Source organism: Carassius auratus, unplaced genomic scaffold, assembly GCF_003368295.1.
Source record: "Carassius auratus strain Wakin unplaced genomic scaffold, ASM336829v1 scaf_tig00018493, whole genome shotgun sequence".
Classification (NCBI taxonomy): Eukaryota; Metazoa; Chordata; class Actinopteri; order Cypriniformes; family Cyprinidae; genus Carassius; species Carassius auratus.
Genome location: NW_020524893.1, coordinates 1 through 21,418, shown reverse-complemented (window position 1 = coordinate 21,418; position 21,418 = coordinate 1). Strand labels below are relative to the sequence as shown.

Sequence of the window (21,418 nt, the reverse complement as noted above, 5' to 3'; positions counted from 1 at the left end):
AATCATGATTGTTAATGAAGTGGGAGGGACTATTGCTAATTAGCTGAGATACAAGAGTACAAAAAGACCAAAGTGCAGCATCTCAATAGTGTGGTTAGCTGTTGGACAATGGCTGGAAGTTGGTGGCTGGTTCAGGTATTAGCACTGTGTGCTCTCTGTCATGCTCTTCCAAAGAAGGGTAAGTGGAGTAAACTGTCCCAGAATCCTCCAGCTCTGATGCTCCAGCAAACTGACCAGCGGCTTCAGCAGTCAGTTCAACAGACTAATCAGCAGCTTCCTCAGAAGATTCAGTTTCAGAAGCAAGTAGCGAAGGCTGAGCCTTTGGACAGATGTTCTGTAGCTGATTCTGAGCAGATCCAATGTGGACAACCTGGTATCAGTAGTGCTGAATGTGAAGCTATCAACTGCTGCTTTAGTGGACAGCAGTGTTACTATGGGAAGACCGGTAAGAGTGAGTCAGGGTTATACTCTCAGTTAAACTGATCCTCAACATGAACCTGCTCTTGTTCCTCTCTGTTCCAGTGACTGTCCAGTGTATAAGAGATGGTCAGTTTGTGGTAGTGGTGGCTAGAGATGTTACACTGCCTCGACTGAGTCTGGATTCAGTCAGTTTACTGGGAGGAAGTGACCCAGCTTGCAGTCCTGTGGGGTCCACACCTTCCTTTGCTGTATACCAGTTCCCTGTGACTGCATGTGGCACAAGAGTGATGGTGAGGAGATGCTTATGGTTTTATTCTGCATGGCCTATGATGGACTGGATGCCAACAGTGTTGCTATTTGCAGGAGGACAGTGGTTATGTGGTGTATGAGAACCGAATGAGCTCCTCGTATGAAGTGGGGATTGGACCACTTGGTTCAATCACAAGGGACAGTCACTTTGAGTAGGTGCTCTATGCTGGTCTTATTTGGTGGTCTGTAACAAATGCTACAAGCTCATGGTTTGTCCAGGCTTCTCTTCCAGTGTAGGTACTCTGGCACTTCTGTGGAAGCTCTGGTTGTGGAGGTCAACACTGTTCCTCCACCTCCACCAGTAGCTGCCCCTGGACCCCTCAGGGTGGAGCTTAGACTGGCCAATGGTCAGTGTGTCACCAAAGGGTGTGCAGAAGGTGTGTTCTTGTCCCATGTGTTCCTAGTATCTTTAGACTCCAGGTTGCAGCAGTGTTTAATCCCTGGTGTTCCTCAGGGGATGAGGCCTACACGTCCTACTACAGTGATGCTGATTATCCCATCACAAAAGTCCTGCGGGAGCCTGTGTATGTTGAGGTGCACATTGTGGAGAGGACTGACCCCAACATTGTCCTGATGCTGGGACACTGCTGGGCAACTTCTGCCCCCAATCCACTCAGTCTACCCCAGTGGGAACTTCTGGTTGATGGGTGAGTAATGACCATGTTTATCCAGTTAGTCTGTGGCTTTTCTAACCTCCTTGTCCCTTTCAGATGCCCTTACCAGGATGACCGTTACCTGACCACATTGGTTCCAGTGACTGGCTCTTCTGGTGTTCAGTTCCCAACCCACTACAAGCGCTTCATTGTGAAGATGTTCACGTTTGTGGATCCCACATCACTGGCTCCTCTGCAGGAAACTGTATGCCGCTTTACTTTAACCTTTAGTGTTACTCCTGTTTCTAGATTTGACTTGACCCTCTTTCCTCCCTGTCAGATCTTCATCCACTGTAGTACAGCGGTGTGCCATCCGTCTTCTGGCTCCTGTGAGCAAAGCTGCGGCAGGACGAGTGAGTTCTTGCCCTCTCTTGACTAGAGGAACTGAGAATCTGTCACTATTTCCCTTCTCACTTCTAACATTTCTCTTGCAGGAAGGGACACTCATGTGAAGACCATCTCTAGTGAGCAGACGGTGGTTTCTAGTGGAGCAGTTATTCTGATCATGTGAATCTGGTCTCTTTAATAAACCGAGTAAAAACCAAGATCACTGTCTCAATAGTTTGACCTCACACACCGGAATCACCACCTGGAGGGAGACCCAAAGCTTTGCTCCACTAACCACCAGTTATTTCTGCAGTTTGCATAATGTAGTAAAACGTTAAAAGGCAAGTGCAGTAAACGTCTTGTGTAACTTGTACAGACAAACATGAACGCCATATAAACTGTCTGAAGTTTCACATTAATAGTTCCCTGACTTTGGTCTCTTAGTATTATGACTTAAATGTATTAAGGCACATTTAAGTGTTGCAGTGTTTTGTGGCACTGTTTAATGACTGAAATATTGCAGTGGGTGTTTAATAGTAATTTGAAATTGCCAAAACTCGCATTTTGTTCACTTGAGAGGTAATCTAAATACTTGTGACTGTGGAACGGCTAGAAAACTGAAAGGCTTGTGCTGCTGTTCTATGGATGATTTCCCGTCCAGGTCTTTGTAACATGAAAACAATCAACTGGTGCCCCCCCCCACCCCCCAACTATATTAAAGGGGTCATGAACTGGGAAATTGAAGTTCCCTTGGTCTTTTTGCCATGGTGGTTGTAGGTTAAACCATTAGGTCACCCAAAAATAAACTGTCACTGACTCTTTAATATCCAAATCCATTAAAGGATTTTGTTCGCTGTTGGACAGCGTTTTTTCCACTTCCTGTTGGCCTTCTGTAGCTAATCATAGCTCCAAGTAGCTGTTTTTATTTTTCTCTAGAATCTTTATTTTTTTTAAGTGGTAAAATATAACTTCATACACCCCATATTTCTGATATTATTGATCAATCTTATCAGATTAACTTTGATCGTTCACTTTTATTATATATCCATGAGTGAAGTACACCCGCAAAGCGTTAGCACTCGTTAGCTTGTCATTAGCGTTTTCTTTTCTCCTCTCTTTCTCTCTCCAGTTTTTCACAAGTTCATCAAACAACCGCAGTAAGAATATTTCATCAAGCACGGTGAGTAATGGCTTCTCCTGCTATCGTTATTTGCAGCTCTTGCCACGTGTACGGTTTATCTATCTCTGTCGCTGATGAGGGATTCACATGTGATAAATGCAGGGAAATAGTTAGGCTGACAGAGAAGATTTCAGAATTAGAGACACGCATCCAATCTTTAACTGAGGACAGTAAGAATGTTAGGGCTCTAGATACGGCTGCCTCCCGTCACAGAGGTCAGTTAATTCTCAGCACATAGAGACTCTTTCACCTAGATATCACACTATAGAGACTGTGTCTGTTCCTCGAACTAGAAAATACAAAAAACGTTCAAACCAAGTTAAGATTAATTTAATTTAGGTTCAACAAATAAAAAAACAAGCAATATGAATAAATGATAAAGCTTGGCTTATTGAATTCAGCCGTGAGCTACAGTATCACATCAGACAGTGCACTATAGACCCCCTGAGGAACAGTTCCACTCATTCTCTACTATAGGAGAGGAAGAATTGTATAAACTTGTTAAATCATCTAAACCAACAACATGTATGTTAGACCCTATAACATCTAAGCTCTTAAAAGAGGTGCTTCCAGAAGTCATAGTTCCTCTTCTGACCATTATTAATTCCTCATTGTTATTAGGATATGTCTCCAAAACCTTCAAACTGGCTGTTATTAAGCCTCTCATCAAAAAACCACAACCTGACCCCAAAGAACTTGTTAATTATAGACCAATCTCGAATCTCCCTTTTCTGTCCAAGATACTAGAAAAGTGGTATCCTCACAATTATATTCCTTCTTAGAGAAAAATGGTCTATGTGAGGATTTCCAGTCAGGATTTAGACCGTATCATAGTACTGAGACTGCTCTCCTTAGAGTTACAAATGATCTGCTCTTATCATCTAATCGTGGGTGTATCTCTCTATTAGTTTTATTGGATCTTAGTGCTGTGTTTGACACAATTGACCACAATATTCTTTTGCATCTTTTTGCAATTTGAAAAACTAATGGAATGCATAGTCGTAATAAAAAAACTGGATGACGAGTAATTTCTTACTGCTAGATTCAGAAAAAACAGGTGTTGATTATAGGACCTAAAAACTCTGCTTGTAATAAACTAGAACACTGTCTAAGACTTGATGGTTGCTCTGTCAATTCTCCAACATCAGTTAGGAACCTAGGTGTGCTACTTGATCGCAATCTTTCCTTAGAAAGCCACGTTTCTAGCATTTGTAAAACAGCATTTTTCCATCTCAAAAATATATCTAAATTACGGCCTATGCTCTCAATGTCAAATGCAGAAATGTTAATCCATGCATTTATGAGCTCAAGGTTAGATTATTGTAATGCTTTATTGGGTGGTTGTTCTGCACGCTTGGTAAACAAACTACAGCTAGTCCAAAATGCAGCAGCAAGAGTTCTTACTAGAACCAGGAAGTATGACCATATTAGCCCGGTCCTGTCCACACTGCACTGGCTCCCTATCAAACATCGTATAGATTTTAAAATATTGCTTATTACTTATAAAGCCCTGAATGGTTTAGCACCTCAGTATTTGAATGAGCTCCTTTTACATTATACTCCTCTACGTCCGCTACGTTCTCAAAACTCAGGCAATTTGATAATACCTAGAATATCAAAATCAACTGCGCATTTAGATTTTCCTGCGTTCACTATGATTTAGTCGCTTTCAGCGGTGGCTCGTCGGGTGAGGCAGGGGAGGCACAGTTTCCCCCAAATTTTGAGGTGAATATGAGGAAGATTTAATGTTAATAAAATTCAATATTCATTTCAGTTCATGTCTCAGAATGTATATATTTTTGTTTGTAATTTCACAGTTGTAATACCATTACATGAAAGCAGGGGCGTAGCACCAAATTCTGGGCCCTGTATACTCTCAAAGTCAGTGGGCCCCCTACACATGCCAATGGGGGTCCAGAGTGTCTGGCACAACTTCATAAACACTGCAACAAAAAAAATTGTTTTGAAGAATGTTTTCGTCAATTTAGTCAGCTTTTTCATTGAACCAAAAAGAAACATTGAGAAGAAGGATAATGGAACGGTCTGTTGCATGCAATAGTAAGGCTTTCCTCTCTGTACACATATCCTTAAGTACAATTTTGCAAGTTTTATTGGTGTCCCCTTCAAAACTTGCTCGTGAGAAATGTTATGTTTATTGCCCCCCCCCCCCCCCCAACATTTAGATGAGATTTTCGCCCCTGATTTGTACAATATTCAGTTTCTGCTGGTCTGACTTAATCAAAATAGTGTTTAAAAATTACTTTCGGTTTATAGTGACCATAACGCATAAAAGCGCATTAGTGGGAACATTAAAGAAAGTTCTTAAAAAAAGTAACAAAAAAGTTACTTTAAACAGTAATGCATTACTTTTTGGTGTAATCAACAAAGTAATTGAGTTACTTTTTGAATTAAGTAACTTTTAACTAGATAATATTTCTTAGTAACTAGCACAACACTGGTGTTGTCAGTTTGGGAGTTCGGAGCATGAATCATTTGAGTCAGTTCGGCAGTTCGGAGCGGGTTCGCGAATCATTTGAGTCTGTTTGGCAGTTCGGAGCGTGAATCATTTGAGTCAGTTCGGCAGTTCGGAGCGGGTTCGCGAATCATGTGAGTCAGTTCGGGAGTTCGGAGCGGGATCGCAAATCATTTGAGTCAGTTTGGCAGCTCGGAGCGTGAATAATTTGAGTCAGTTCGGCTGTTCGACGCGTGAATCATTAGTGTCAGTTCGGCAGTTCGGAGCATGGATCATTTGAGTCAGTTCGGGAGTTCGGAGCGTGAATCATTTTAATCAGTTCGGGAGTTCGGAGCGGGATCGCGAATCAATAGAGTCAGTTTGGCAGCTCGGAGCGTGAATCATTTGAGTCAGTTCGGCTGTTCGACGCGTGAATCATTTTAATCAGTTCGGGATTTCGGAGCGTGGATCATTTGAGTCAGTTCGGCAGTTCGGAGCGTGAATCATTTTAATCAGTTCGGGAGTTCGGAGCGGGATCGCGAATCAATAGAGTCAGTTTGGCAGCTCGGAGCGTGAATCATTTGAGTCAGTTTGGCTGTTCGACACGTGAATCATTTTAATCAGTTCGGGAGTTCGGAGCGTGGATCATTTGAGTCAGTTCGGCAGCTCGGAGCGTGAATCATTTTAATCAGTTCGGGAGTTCGGAGCGGGATCGCGAATCAATAGAGTCAGTTTGGCAGCTCGGAGCGTGAATCATTTGAGTCAGTTCGGCTGTTCGACGCGTGAATCATTTTAATCAGTTCGGGAGTTCGGAGCGTGGATCATTTGAGTCAGTTCGGCAGTTCGGAGCGGGATCGCGAATCAATAGAGTCAGTTTGGCAGTTCGGAGCGGGATCGCGAATCATTTGATTCAGTTAGGGAGTTCGGAGCGTGAATCGATTCATAAAGACATTTATAGTCACTCGCTGGTAGTTTTAGTTTATTTTTTACAGTATCATTTAAACCCTCATGTTTCCTCAAACCTGAATGAAGTACTTTCTTTTGCACAACATAAAAGAAGGTATTTTGAAGACTGTTGCAAAACAAAGATGTTTTGGTCATTAGTGACTTTCACTGCATGTAAAAAAAAAAAAAAAAAAATATATATATATATATATATATATATATATATATATATGCAGCTCTAAAAATCGCTTGCAGTAGCTCTGCTACTAAATTTATTTCAAAAGTGCAATCCATATACAACTATGATCAGCTTTAGCAGCATTCCCCTCATCCCCTGAGGTAACAACAACTATATTGAAGGGGTTTTATATATATCAGTCAACAGACGACCTTTATAAAAAATAATAAATCATTTTACCCTATTTACATTTCTTACCTTTTTTACTGTATTTATTTGTTCCTTGTTCGTTTTCGTCCATATAATTAAACGCAAATAAAACGAAACATTTGTTTCTTTTTTTATATATTATATTCAACAGGGGAGCAATTGAAAAAATAACAGAGCAGCAGAATATGCAATTTTTAATAATAATAAAAACGTATAGGTACGTTTACCCGCGGGATTTTGCGGGCGGGAGCGGGAAGAAACTTGATTGTTTGGAGGCGGGAGCGGGAGAAAATAACTTATATTTTTGCGCGGGCGGGGGCGGGACGGAAAAATCCATTCTGCGCTGGTCTCTGAAAGAGTCGGATGCGCATGCGCTTTTCACTTGTAAAACTCAAGGGTATATGGGTAATGTAGTCTCGGCTCTCTGTGGGACGAATTAGGATTAGGATAGGATAGACTTTTTTCATTTTTATTCAGCCCTACATAAATACATTTTGAGATTCTTACTTAGCCTAACGAGTAGTTAAAATACAACAAATACACATTTCTCCTGATCAGCCACAAAAATGGAGCTTAATCACAAATTATTTACATATTTACATGAATATTATGGAAACACACTGAACTTAATAACACATATTTGGGTAAGACGCTATGGTAAAAGTGTGTAGGCCTATTATTTAAATAATAATTATAATAACAGTATAAACAGCACATATTTGAGTATGAATGAAACAACATGATAGGAGCAGTTTTCCCTCACGTGAATCCCCATGTTATAACTTTCAAGACTTCAAAACATTCAAGTTTATAACTGACCACCTCTAAAAACAAATTTATAACTGTCTTTTCAAAGAAATATGAATCTTTGGGGCTGCTGCTTTGACGCTGTACAAACGCTTCCAGTGTGAAACGGGTCAAGAACCAATGAGAATCGCCCAGTTGCATGAGCTCACACTTGCCTGGAGAATCATGATTGTTAATGAAGTGGGAGGGACTATTGCTAATTAGCTGAGACACAAGAGTACAAAAAGACCAATGTGCAGTATCTCAATAGTGTGGTTAGCTGTTGGACAATGGCTGGAAGTTGGTGGCTGGTTCAGGTATTAGCACTGTGTGCTCTCTGTCATGCTCTTCCAAAGAAGGGTAAGTGGAGTAAACTGTCCCAGAATCCTCCAGCTCTGATGCTCCAGCAAACTGACCAGCGGCTTCAGCAGTCAGTTCAACAGACTAATCAGCAGCTTCCTCAGAAGATTCAGTTTCAGAAGCAAGTAGCGAAGGCTGAGCCTTTGGACAGATGTTCTGTAGCTGATTCTGAGCAGATCCAATGTGGACAACCTGGTATCAGTAGTGCTGAATGTGAAGCTATCAACTGCTGCTTTAGTGGACAGCAGTGTTACTATGGGAAGACCGGTAAGAGTGAGTCAGGGTTATACTCTCAGTTAAACTGATCCTCAACATGAACCTGCTCTTGTTCCTCTCTGTTCCAGTGACTGTCCAGTGTATAAGAGATGGTCAGTTTGTGGTAGTGGTGGCTAGAGATGTTACACTGCCTCGACTGAGTCTGGATTCAGTCAGTTTACTGGGAGGAAGTGACCCAGCTTGCAGTCCTGTGGGGTCCACACCTTCCTTTGCTGTATACCAGTTCCCTGTGACTGCATGTGGCACAAGAGTGATGGTGAGGAGATGCTTATGGTCTTATTCTGCATGGCCTATGATGGACTGGATGCCAACAGTGTTGCTATTTGCAGGAGGACAGTGGTTATGTGGTGTATGAGAACAGAATGAGCTCCTCGTATGAAGTGGGGATTGGACCACTTGGTTCAATCACAAGGGACAGTCACTTTGAGTAGGTGCTCTATGCTGGTCTTATTTGGTGGTCTGTAACAAATGCTACAAGCTCATGGTTTGTCCAGGCTTCTCTTCCAGTGTAGGTACTCTGGCACTTCTGTGGAAGCTCTGGTTGTGGAGGTCAACACTGTTCCTCCACCTCCACCAGTAGCTGCCCCTGGACCCCTCAGGGTGGAGCTTAGACTGGCCAATGGTCAGTGTGTCACCAAAGGGTGTGCAGAAGGTGTGTTCTTGTCCCATGTGTTCCTAGTATCTTTAGACTCCAGGTTGCAGCAGTGTTTAATCCCTGGTGTTCCTCAGGGGATGAGGCCTACACGTCCTACTACAGTGATGCTGATTATCCCATCACAAAAGTCCTGCGGGAGCCTGTGTATGTTGAGGTGGCACATTGTGGAGAGGACTGACCCCAACATTGTCCTGATGCTGGGACACTGCTGGGCAACTTCCGCCCCCAATCCACTCAGTCTACCCCAGTGGGACCTTCTGGTTGATGGGTGAGTAATGACCATGTTTATCCAGTTAGTCTGTGGCTTTTCTAACCTCCTTGTCCCTTTCAGATGCCCTTACCAGGATGACCGTTACCTGACCACATTGGTTCCAGTGACTGGCTCTTCTGGTCTTCAGTTCCCAACCCACTACAAGCGCTTCATTGTGAGATGTTCACGTTTGTGGATCCCACATCACTGGCTCCTCTGCAGGAAACTGTATGCCGCTTTACTTTAACCTTTAGTGTTACTCCTGTTTCTAGATTTGACTTGACCCTCTTTCCTCCCTGTCAGATCTTCATCCACTGTAGTACAGCGGTGTGCCATCCGTCTTCTGGCTCCTGTGAGCAAAGCTGCGGCAGGACGAGTGAGTTCTTGCTCTCTCTTGACTAGAGGAACTGAGAATCTGTCACTATTTCCCTTCACACTTCTAACATTTCTCTTGCAGGAAGGGACACTCATGTGAAGACCATCTCTAGTGAGCAGACTGTTTCCAGTGGAGAAATTACTCTGCTCATGTAAATATAGTGGTTTTAATAAACCTTCTGATGCACCATGATGGACTTGTCAAGTCACCTTTATTTATGTAGCGCTTTAAAGAAAATGCATTGCGTCAAAGCAACTGAACCACATTCATTAGGAAAACTGTCAATGCAAAATGACCGTTAACCCCAGTTCAATGAATTCTGTCTCATTTCCGTTTAAATGGTATTAACTTTGCAATCAAGTCAATGATATCGCTGTAGATGAAGTGACCCCAACTAAGCAAAGCGACAGCGGCAAGGAACCGAAACTCCATCGGTGACAGAATGGAGAAAAAAACCTTGGGAGAAACCAGGCTCAGTTGGTGTCAGTTCTCCTCTGACCAGACGAAACCAGTAGTTCAATTCCAGACTGCAGCAAAGTCAGATTGTGCAGAAGAATCATCTGTTTCCTGTGGTCTTGTCCTGGTGCTCCTCTGAGACAAGGTCTTTTACAGGGGATCTGTATCTGGGCTCTAGTTGTCCTGGTCTCCGCTGTCTTTCAGGGATGTAGAGGTCCTTTCTAGGTGCTGATCCACCATCTGGTCTGGATCTGTGTGACATCAGAATAAGCAGTTGATTTTGTATTCTCAAATTGCCGGAGTTGAGATTCAGTGGACATGGAAGATTATAATGTAAAAGGAGCTCATTCAAATACTGAGGTGCTAAACCATTCAGGGCTTTATAAGTAATAAGCAATATTTTAAAATCTATACGATGTTTGATAGGGAGCCAGTGCAGTGTGGACAGGACCGGGCTAATATGGTCATACTTCCTGGTTCTAGTAAGAACTCTTGCTGCTGCATTTTGGACTAGCTGTAGTTTGTTTACTAAGCGTGCAGAACAACCACCCAATAAAGCATTACAATAATCTAACCTTGAAGTCATAAATGCATGGTTTAACATTTTCTGCACTTGACATTGAGAGCATAGGCTATGTTTTATAGACTTGTTCATAAAGTCTTATGCAGTCTAATTGTTTTGACCTTGCAGAGTCTGAAGTTGCGTCTTTGTTTCTTGGGCTGCACTAAACTGACTTTCCAGTACCTCTCTGTAAGGCCATGCATTCTGAGTCCAGGCTTTTACACAAGCAACCAGTAACTTTACATTTGTCCAACCTCCAGTTGCTACCCAGGGACGCAATGCAAGGTTTCAGATTAAGGGTTCTGACTAACATCTGTCTGCATAAGGTTTGTTTTTTTTTCCCCCACTTTTGATTGTGCTTGAACATGCTGCTATGCCATGCAGGGGTACTAGTAGTCTGGGTCTACGTGTGTGTGTGTGTGTGTGGCCAGGTATGGTGTCCCATAGTTGGAACATGTGCTCTGCATTTAACGAATCCAAGTGCACACAGACTCATGTGTGGTGATTTATTTATTTTTAGATAACATTCCTAGTGTTTATTTATATTAATGATCTATTTCCAAATCAGTGAAGGGCTAAACTATGCCATGGTATATTTTGGGGCTGTACAGAAGAATATTGATCTAATGTCAAATTGCCTTTTTGTACAGCCCTTGACACAATACTGATTGTCAAACAGGAAAATATTGTCTAATGCAAGAAGATAAAACATTTTTCCAGATAAAGCCAGTTCAGCTATCTTCCAATAGTGTTTGTGCAATCAGGCAAGAGTCCCCAACTAAGTAAGCAGAGGCAAGGAACCAAAACTCAATTGGTGACAGAAAATGAAGTAAAAACTTGGGAGATAGCAGGCTCATTTGGTGGGCCAGTTCTCCTCTGATCAGACAAAAGCAGTATGGTGTGCTTTAATTCCAGGCTGCATCACAGGTCTGATTGAGCAGAGGACTCGTCTGGTTCCTGTGGTCTTGTGCCGATGGTCGACGAAGGCTTCACAAGGGATCTGCATCTATGGCTCATCTAGTTGACATGGTCTCCGCTGACATTCTGGCTGTAGAGGTCGTCTCTAGGTGCTGATCCACCATCTGGTCTGGATAGAACCTGGATCCGTGTGGCTATAGTGACCCCTGAATAAGAATGAAACCAAATAATATTAGCGTAGATGCCATTCTTCATACAATATAGCAGTACATCGAGTGCTATGGGAAGTGTTCCCGGTTCTGGTTGACCTGATTAATGCAGCCTAACCATCCTTTAATGGATTTGAATTATAGAAAAGTGACAGTGTATTGTGTAAACCAGGTTCAATTCAAAATGACAGAAATAATACTACCATGTAATTTTAAATTAAGTAAGTTTAATATGTGGAGAAAAACAAGGAAAACTGAGTCTTAAGAACCACTGAGAATTACCCCGTTGCATGAGCTCCAGCGTTGCCAAGTCCGCTTATTATACGCGACTTTGGGCTTGTTTTTCTGTAAAGTCGATTACAAATATTGGTAGTCGTGGGTAGCATTTTTTTAGGCTTGTTTCTAAAGTGTAGATGCTTATTTGGGCTTGTTCCCAGCTCCATAATAAGTTATCAAGCATCTATTTTCTATATGTTATACGTAGGAGTTCTAGCCTGTTCTCTCTGTCCCTCCCTTTTCCCCACACACAGGAGACACAGGAGTTTTTTCCCACCCACATCCTGCTTCTAACTGGCTCTAACCCAGATGGCAACGAGTACTAGCCAATCAGAGACAGAGCAGGGCAATCTGTTTTTTTATTTTCTGGTTAGGAAAACATTGTCAGTGAGTGACGTAAACTTTAAATAAATGCGCGCAAGTTGCGACCAGGGGGCAAGGAACTCGACCGGAAGTTGAAGTCGGGTGGGGGCTGCCATCTTTTAGCAGAACTTCACTTGCGTTAGCAATCCCATTGACTCCCATTCATTTTGGCGTCACTTTGACAGCGAATAATTTTACATCTGAGGCGTTTAAAGACTCCGTTTGTACATTATTTATTTCTAAAGATACACAACAATGTATAAAGGGCTCCATTACCTTCTATGTTACATTATGGCCCCGTATAAACAGTTTTTGTAAAAAATAGGCTAACGATTGTGTCATAACTATTCGGCTCTCTGTCGCATTACTGTACAGACAGGAGGAGAAGCTCGCAGGCAATTAACCTTTTAACTGTCACCCCCATTTTTGAACATAGACGTGAAAGTACACTATTCACACTTAAATTGTTACAATTCATAAACGCTTTTGAATACAGACCAAAGGTTGGTCTCTTTTTAAAGAAGACAATCTGCAGATTATTGCAGAAGTGAAATCATTTTAAAAAATGAAAGCATAAAAAAGTTTTAGTAGTTTACATTTACTGTAAATACATTTATTATTTTATTTGTATTATATTTTATATAAAATAAATATTTTATAAAATATGTTTTAATCCAAAATTGCTATAAAATTAAAGCCATATGTCTAAATAAGTTGTGTTCCAAATTTGAAGTTGATATAAAAAAAATGTAGGTTCATATGCAATTTTGTTTAGGCGTTATACCACAAAAAGCCACCGGGGGCCATTGAAACTCCATTGAATTTTTTGGATGCATTTGTTTGTCACAAATGTATCAATTTCTCTCTCAATATTATGTCTATGTCAAGATTATGAAAAGTTTTGATTCTAAAAGACCGTAATATATAAGTAATATGACCCCTCCCACTAAGGGGGAGGAACATGCTAAAAGATTTTAAAGTATGATTTCCATGGTAACGCAGAGTCCGATTTCAAAATGGTTTTCATAGGATGAATTTGGAGTATTTAAGCTTTCAAATGATATATAATTTTTTATGATTACTAAAACATGTGATAGGGAAAAGGAAGCGGAGTAGATTTTTTGTGACAAAGGTCAGAACTCCTGTTATGATGTATATGTTTTGAGGTGCACTCTTTTTATAAATTAATCTTTTACTGTTCCTTCATCATTTTTAACAACAAATCGTGGTCAAATATCTATTTAGGAGTCTAAGACCTTTCCAACGATATATAGTTTGTCATGATTAGATTAGGATATAATTGTAATATATTGAAGTAAATTTAGGCGTCCCGTATACGGGACAGTGACATTTAACAGGCTAACTTAATATGGCGTACTGGCGTTACATTTTAAAATACTATACAAAATAATTAATCAGAATACTAACTCCTGCTCACTCACGACAAAGAACTCCCCGCTCAAGCTCGCCGTCTCTGCAAGATTAACGATGGCAGTTTGCACACACAGCAACTAGAAGATTTACATCTGGCAGACAGGTTGCTGACGTCGTCACGCTTCGTTTGAGTCTGCGCGTCAGAAACGGAAGTGCTAAAAAACGCTAAAAAATGGGCTTCACTTGTCTCAATTGAGTTCCAATGGGGTCGCTGTGTCCATTTCTTTTACTGTCTATGGTTGCGACTGATGGTGACTGACTGGACTGTAGGAGAGTTTTTATTATGCAATAATAAAGAATTTGTGAATTCAGGATGATATTTTATAACTGTCTTTTCAAAGAAATATGAATCTTTGGGGCTGCTGCTTTGACGCTGTACAAACGCTTCCAGTGTGAAACGGGTCAAGAACCAATGAGAATCGCCCAGTTGCATGAGCTCACACTTGCCTGGAGAATCATGATTGTTAATGAAGTGGGAGGGACTATTGCTAATTAGCTGAGATACAAGAGTACAAAAAGACCAAAGTGCAGTATCTCAATAGTGTGGTTAGCTGTTGGACAATGGCTGGAAGTTGGTGGCTGGTTCAGGTATTAGCACTGTGTGCTCTCTGTCATGCTCTTCCAAAGAAGGGTAAGTGGAGTAAACTGTCCCAGAATCCTCCAGCTCTGATGCTCCAGCAAACTGACCAGCGGCTTCAGCAGTCAGTTCAACAGACTAATCAGCAGCTTCCTCAGAAGATTCAGTTTCAGAAGCAAGTAGCGAAGGCTGAGCCTTTGGACAGATGTTCTGTAGCTGATTCTGAGCAGATCCAATGTGGACAACCTGGTATCAGTAGTGCTGAATGTGAAGCTATCAACTGCTGCTTTAGTGGACAGCAGTGTTACTATGGGAAGACCGGTAAGAGTGAGTCAGGGTTATACTCTCAGTTAAACTGATCCTCAACATGAACCTGCTCTTGTTCCTCTCTGTTCCAGTGACTGTCCAGTGTATAAGAGATGGTCAGTTTGTGGTAGTGGTGGCTAGAGATGTTACACTGCCTCGACTGAGTCTGGATTCAGTCAGTTTACTGGGAGGAAGTGACCCAGCTTGCAGTCCTGTGGGGTCCACACCTTCCTTTGCTGTATACCAGTTCCCTGTGACTGCATGTGGCACAAGAGTGATGGTGAGGAGATGCTTATGGTTTTATTCTGCATGGCCTATGATGGACTGGATGCCAACAGTGTTGCTATTTGCAGGAGGACAGTGGTTATGTGGTGTATGAGAACAGAATGAGCTCCTCGTATGAAGTGGGGATTGGACCACTTGGTTCAATCACAAGGGACAGTCACTTTGAGTAGGTGCTCTATGCTGGTCTTATTTGGTGGTCTGTAACAAATGCTACAAGCTCATGGTTTGTCCAGGCTTCTCTTCCAGTGTAGGTACTCTGGCACTTCTGTGGAAGCTCTGGTTGTGGAGGTCAACACTGTTCCTCCACCTCCACCAGTAGCTGCCCCTGGACCCCTCAGGGTGGAGCTTAGACTGGCCAATGGTCAGTGTGTCACCAAAGGGTGTGCAGAAGGTGTGTTCTTGTCCCATGTGTTCCTAGTATCTTTAGACTCCAGGTTGCAGCAGTGTTTAATCCCTGGTGTTCCTCAGGGGATGAGGCCTACACGTCCTACTACAGTGATGCTGATTATCCCATCACAAAAGTCCTGCGGGAGCCTGTGTATGTTGAGGTGCACATTGTGGAGAGGACTGACCCCAACATTGTCCTGATGCTGGGACACTGCTGGGCAACTTCCGCCCCCAATCCACTCAGTCTACCCCAGTGGGACCTTCTGGTTGATGGGTGAGTAATGACCATGTTTATCCAGTTAGTCTGTGGCTCTTCTAACCTCCTTTTCCCTTTCAGATGCCCTTACCAGGATGACCGTTACTTGACCACATTGGTTCCAGTGACTGGCTCTTCTGGTCTTCAGTTCCCAACCCACTACAAGCGCTTCATTGTGAAGATGTTCACGTTTGTGGATCCCACATCACTGGCTCCTCTGCAGGAAACTGTATGCTGCTTTACTTTAACCTTTAGTGTTACTCCTGTTTCTAGACTTGACTTGACCCTCTTTCCTCCCTGTCAGATCTTCATCCACTGTAGTACAGCAGTGTGCCATCCGTCTTCTGGCTCCTGTGAGCAAAGCTGCGGCAGGACGAGTGAGTTCTTGCTCTCTCTTGACTAGAGGAACTGAGAATCTTCACTATTTCCCTTCACACTTCTAACATTTCTCTTGCAGGAAGGGACACTCATGTGAAGACCATCTCTAGTGAGCAGACGGTGGTTTCTAGTGGAGCAGTTATTCTGATCAAGTAAATCTGGTCTCTTTAATAAACCGAGTAAAAACCAAGATCACTGTCTCAATAGTTTGACCTCACACACCGGAATCACCACCTGGAGGGAGACCCAAAGCTTTGCTCCACTAACCACCAGTTATTTCTGCAGTTTGCATAATGTAGTAAAACGTTAAAAGGCAAGTGCAGTAAACGTCTTGTGTAACTTGTACAGGCAAACATGAACCCCATATAAACTGTCTGAAGTTTCACATAGTTTCCTGACTTTGGTCTCTTAGTATTATGACTTAAATGTATTAAGGCCATTAGGTTTTTCAGTGTTTTGTGGCACTGTTTAATGACTGAAATATTGCAGTGGGTGTTTAATAGTAATTTGAAATCGCCAAAACTCGCATTTTGTTCACTTGAGAGGTAATCTAAATACTTGTGCCTGTGGAACGGCTAGAAAACTGAAAGGCTTGTGCTGCTGTTCTATGGATTTCCCGTCCAGGTCTTTGAGGTTGTAACATGAAAACGATTAACTGGGGTTGCTTTGCAGAGTCTATGAGTCCCATGAACTGGGAAATTGAAGTTCCCTTGGTCTTTTTGCCATGGTGGTTGTAGGTTAAACCATTAGGTCACCCAAAAATAAACTGTCACTGACTCTTTAATATCCAAATCCATTAAAGGATTTTGTTCGCTGTTGGACAGCGTTTTTTCCACTTCCTGTTGGCCTTCTGTAGCTAATCATAGCTCCAAGTAGCTGTTTTTATTTTTCTCTAGAATCTTTTTTTTTTTTTTTTAAGTGGTAAAATATAACTTCATACACCCCATATTTCTGATATTATTGATCAATCTTATCAGATTAACTTTGATCGATCACTTTTATTATATATCCGTGAGTGAAGTACACCTGCAAAGCGTTAGCACTCATTAGCTTGTCATTAGCTTGTCATTAGCGTTTTCTTTTCTCCTCTCTCTCTCGCTCCAGTTTTTCACAAGTTCATCAAACAACCGCAGTAAGAATATTTCATCAAGCACAGTGAGTAATGGCTTCTCCTGCTATGGTTATTTGCACCTCTTGCCACGTGTACGGTTTATCTATCTCTGTCGCTGATGAGGGATTCACATGTGATAAGTGCAGGGAAATAGTTAGGCTGACAGAGAAGATTTCAGAATTAGAGACACGCATCCAAACTTTAATTGAGGACAGTAAGAATGTTAGGGCTCTAGATACGGCTGCCTCCCGTCACAGAGGTCAGTTAATTCTCAGCACATGGAGACTCTTTCACCTAGATATCACACTATAGAGACTGTGTCTGTTCCTCGAACTAGAAAATACAAAAAAACATTCAAACCAAGTTAAGATTAATAATTTAATTTAGGTTCAACAAATAAAAAACAAGCAATATGAATAAATGATAAGGCTTGGCTTATTGAATTCAGCCGTCAGCTACAGTATCACATCAGACAGTGCACTATAGACCCCCTGAGGAACAGTTCCACTCATTCTCTACTATAGGAGAGGAAGAATTGTATAAACTTGTTAAATCATCTAAACCAACAACATGTATGTTAGACCCTATACCATCTAAGCTCCTAAAAGAGGTGCTTCCAGAAGTCATAGGTCCTCTTCTGACCATTATTAATTCCTCATTGTCATTAGGATATGTCCCCAAAACCTTCAAACTGGCTGTTATTAAGCCTCTCATCAAAAAAAAACACAACCTGACCCCAAAGAACTTGTTAATTATAGACCAATCTCGAATCTCCCTTTTCTGTCCAAGATACTAGAAAAGGTGGTATCCTCACAATTATATTCCTTAATTAGAGAAAAATGGTATATGTGAGGATTTCCAGTCAGGATTTAGACCGTATCATAGTACTGAGACTGCTCTCCTTAGAGTTACAAATGATCTGCTCTTATCATCTGATCGTGGGTGTATCTCTCTATTAGTTTTATTGGATCTTAGTGCTGCGTTTGACACAATTGACCACAACATTCTTTTGCATCTTTTCGCAATTTGAAAAACTAATGGAATGCATAGTCGATATAAAAAACTGGATGACGAGTAATTTCTTACTGCTAAATTCTGAAAAAACAGAGGTGTTAATTATAGGGCCTAAAAACTCTGCTTGTAATAACCTAGAACACTGTCTAAGACTTGATGGCTGCTCTGTCAATTCTTCGTCATCAGTTAGGAACCTAGGTGTGCTGCTTGATCGCAATCTTTCCTTAGAAAGCCACATTTCTAGCATTTGTAAAACTGCATTTTTCCATCTCAACAATATATCTAAATTATGGCCTATGCTCTCAATGTCAAATGCAGAAATGTTAATCCATGCATTTATGACCTCAAGGTTAGATTATTGTAATGCTCTATTGGATGGTTGTTCTGCACGCTTAGTAAACAAACTACAGCTAGTCCAAAATGCAGCAGCAAAGAGTTCTTACTAGAACCAGGAAGTATGACCATATTAGCCCGGTCCTGTCCACACTGCACTGGCTCCCTATCAAACATCGTAGATTTTAAAATATTGCTTATTACTTATAAAGCCCTGAATGGTTAAGCACCTCAGTATTTGAATGAGCTCCTTTTACATTATACTCCCGCTACGTTCTCATAACTCAGGCAATTTGATAATACCTAGAATATCAAATCAACTGCGCATTTAGATTTTCACTTCACTTCACTAGAGTTCACTATGATTTAGTCGGTTTCAGTGGTGGCTCTTCGGGTGAGGCAGGGGAGGCACAGTTTCCCCCAAATTTTGAGGTGAATATGAGGAAGATTTAATGTTAATAAAATTCAATATTCATTTCAGTTCATGTCTCAGAATGTATATATTTTTGTTTGTAATTTCACAGTTGTAATACCATTACTTGAAAGCAGGGGCGTAGCACCAAATTCTGGGCCCTGTATACTCTCAAAGTCAGTGGGCCCCCCTACACATGCCAATGGGGGTCCAGAGTGTCTGGCACCACTTCATAAACACTGCAACAAAAAAATTGTTTTGAAGAATGTTTTCGTCAATTTAGTCAGCTTTTTCATTGAACCAAAAAGAAACATTGAGAAGAAGGATAATGGAACGGTCTGTTGCATGCAATAGTAAGGCTTTCCTCTCTGTACACATATCATTAAGTACAATTTTGCAAGTTTTATTGGTGTCCCCTTCAAACTTGCTCGTGAGAAATGTTATGTTTATTGTCCTCCCCAACATTTAGATGAGATTTTCGCCCCTGGTTTGTACAATATTCAGTTTCTGCTGGTCTGACTTAATCAAAATAGTTTAAAAATTACATTAGGTTTATAGTGACCATAACGCATAAAAGCGCTTTAATGGGAACATTAAAGAAAGTTCTTAAAAAAAAAGTTACAAAAAGGTTACTTTAAACAGTAATGCATTACTTTTTGGTGTAAGTAACTGTAACTACATAATATTTCTTAGTAACTAGCACAACACTGGTGTTGTCAGTTTGGGAGTTCGGAGCATGAATCATTTGAGTCAGTTCGGCAGTTCGGAGCGGGTTCGCGAATCATTTGAGTCTGTTTGGCAGTTCGGAGCGTGAATCATTTGAGTCAGTTCGGCAGTTCGGAGCGGGTTCGCGAATCATTTGAGTCTGTTCGGGACTTCGGAGCGGGGTCTCCAATCATTTGAGTCAGTTTGGCAGCTCGAAGCGTGAATCATTTGAGTCAGTTCGGCTATTCGACGCGTGAATCATTAGTGTCAGTTTGGCAGTTCGGAGCGTGGATCATTTGAGTCAGTTCGGGAGTTCGGAGCGTGAATCATTTTAATCAGTTCGGGAGTTGGGAGCGGGATCGCGAATCATTTGAGTTGGCAGTTCGGAGCGTGAATCATTTGTTTCAGTTTCGGAGTTCGGAGCGTGAATCATTTTAATCAGTTCGGGAGTTCGGAGCGGGATCGCGAATCAATAGAGTCAGTTTGGGCAGTTCGGAGCGTGAATCATTTGTGTCAGTTCGGGAGTTCGGAGCGGGATCGCGAATCAATAGAGTCAGTTTGGCAGTTTGGAGCGTGGATCATTTGAGTCAGTTTCGGAGTTCGGAGCGCGAATCATTTTAATCAGTTCGGGAGTTCGAAGCGGGATCGCGAATCATTTGAGTCTGTTCGGGAGTTCGGAGCGTGAATCGATTCATAAACACATTTACAGTCACTCGCTGGTAGTTTTAGTTTATTATTACAGTATCATTTAAACCCTCATGTTGTCTCAAACCTGAATGACGTACTTTCTTTTGCACAAAATAAAAGAAGGTATTTTTGAAGACTGTTGCAAAACAAAGATGTTTTTGGTCATTAGTGACTTTCACTGCATGAAAAAAAAAAAAAAAAAAGATTACTGAGATGTTTCTCAAATTATCTTTTTTTTATGTCCCAAACTTTGTTAGGCTGTAAATAAAGCCTAAACAGTTATATACATACATATACATAATGTGGTAAAAATCTAGAAGGTTTTGTATAAAGCTGCAATGTGTATATATAGCTATATATATATATATATATATTAGGGGGTGTAACGGTTCACAAAATTCACGGTTCGGTTCGATACGATACACTGATGTCACGGTTCGGTTCGGTTCGGTTCGATACGTTTTAGATACAGCAAAATGTAAAAACATCTCAACTTTTCAGAATGCCGCAAGCGCACCGCGGGTCATGTGACAAGAACCAACCAATCAGCTTCATCCTTTCCCGTAACAAGGTTGAGAGCTCAGCCAAGATGAAGGAAACAGCTGATTCATAGTTGTATATGGGATTGCAATTTTGAAATAAATTTAGTAGCAGAGCTACTGCAAGCGATTTTTAGAGCTGCAAATCCATTTATCCTTCGCTGAAATTTCCTGCGTCTCATGGAGAGAGCACGTCATTGTTTGCTTTAGCAAAAGACAGACGCCTCATGAGCGCTTCTGCCCGAGCGCTTTGGAAAGGAGGAGAAAGACGTGCTTAGCGTTTTCCATGCGTTTTTAAGGAGCGATATGTGAACGGCCCCTAAGGCGGCTCGCTCACTCAGCACGCGCTGAAGGCTCGTTGCAAAATGTTGAATGCCTTTAACAGACCAGAAATATAAGATCCTAAAAATAACCAACAGGTCTGGTGTTTGGGTTGGATTCCCTGTAAGCCTATAGTGTCTAAATGCTGCAGGGATAGTTGCTGCGTGCATGTTTCTCCTTTTTTTCGTCTTTTCCCAGATAGTACTGACGTATATATCCCAGATATTCCCGCTGGTGTTTTTTTTTTTTTTTTTTTTTTTTTTTTTGTAATCCCGCTGGTGTAACCCTATTGTCATGTTGCAGATGCCGACATACCGTTGTTTTTTTTATCCACCACTCTCTTGCCATCACCATTATAGCTTAAAGGGAATCCAAAGTGCACCCAAACACCAGACCTGTTGGTTATTGGAGGATCTTCTCATTTCTAGTCTGTTAAACGCATTGGCTATTTTTGCAACGAGCCTTCAGCGCGTACCCAGTGAGCGAGCGCCTGCTGAGTAGCCTAACATAAA

General features: G+C 41.6%; 2 protein-coding genes and 1 pseudogene across 2 annotated transcripts; all 3 read left to right on the top strand.

Annotated features, from left to right (window-relative positions):
- Positions 1–66: 66 nt before the first annotated feature.
- LOC113076059 (zona pellucida sperm-binding protein 4-like) lies at positions 67–1,946 on the top strand. Its single transcript, XM_026248719.1, has 8 exons — positions 67–445; positions 523–710; positions 784–881; positions 949–1,106; positions 1,184–1,376; positions 1,440–1,587; positions 1,663–1,735; positions 1,817–1,946. Exons 1-8 carry the CDS (start codon positions 109–111, stop codon positions 1,891–1,893), a joined length of 1,272 nt encoding a protein of 423 aa, XP_026104504.1. The 5' UTR covers positions 67–108; the 3' UTR covers positions 1,894–1,946.
- Positions 1,947–7,708: 5,762 nt separating this feature from the next.
- Positions 7,709–9,569, top strand: LOC113076057 (zona pellucida sperm-binding protein 4-like; annotated as a pseudogene).
- A 4,545-nt stretch (positions 9,570–14,114) lies between these two features.
- Positions 14,115–15,974, top strand: LOC113076056 (zona pellucida sperm-binding protein 4-like). The gene is made up of 8 exons (XM_026248718.1): positions 14,115–14,493; positions 14,571–14,758; positions 14,832–14,929; positions 14,997–15,154; positions 15,232–15,424; positions 15,488–15,635; positions 15,711–15,783; positions 15,864–15,974. Exons 1-8 carry the CDS (start codon positions 14,157–14,159, stop codon positions 15,938–15,940), a joined length of 1,272 nt encoding a protein of 423 aa, XP_026104503.1. The 5' UTR covers positions 14,115–14,156; the 3' UTR covers positions 15,941–15,974.
- Positions 15,975–21,418: the final 5,444 nt, after the last annotated feature.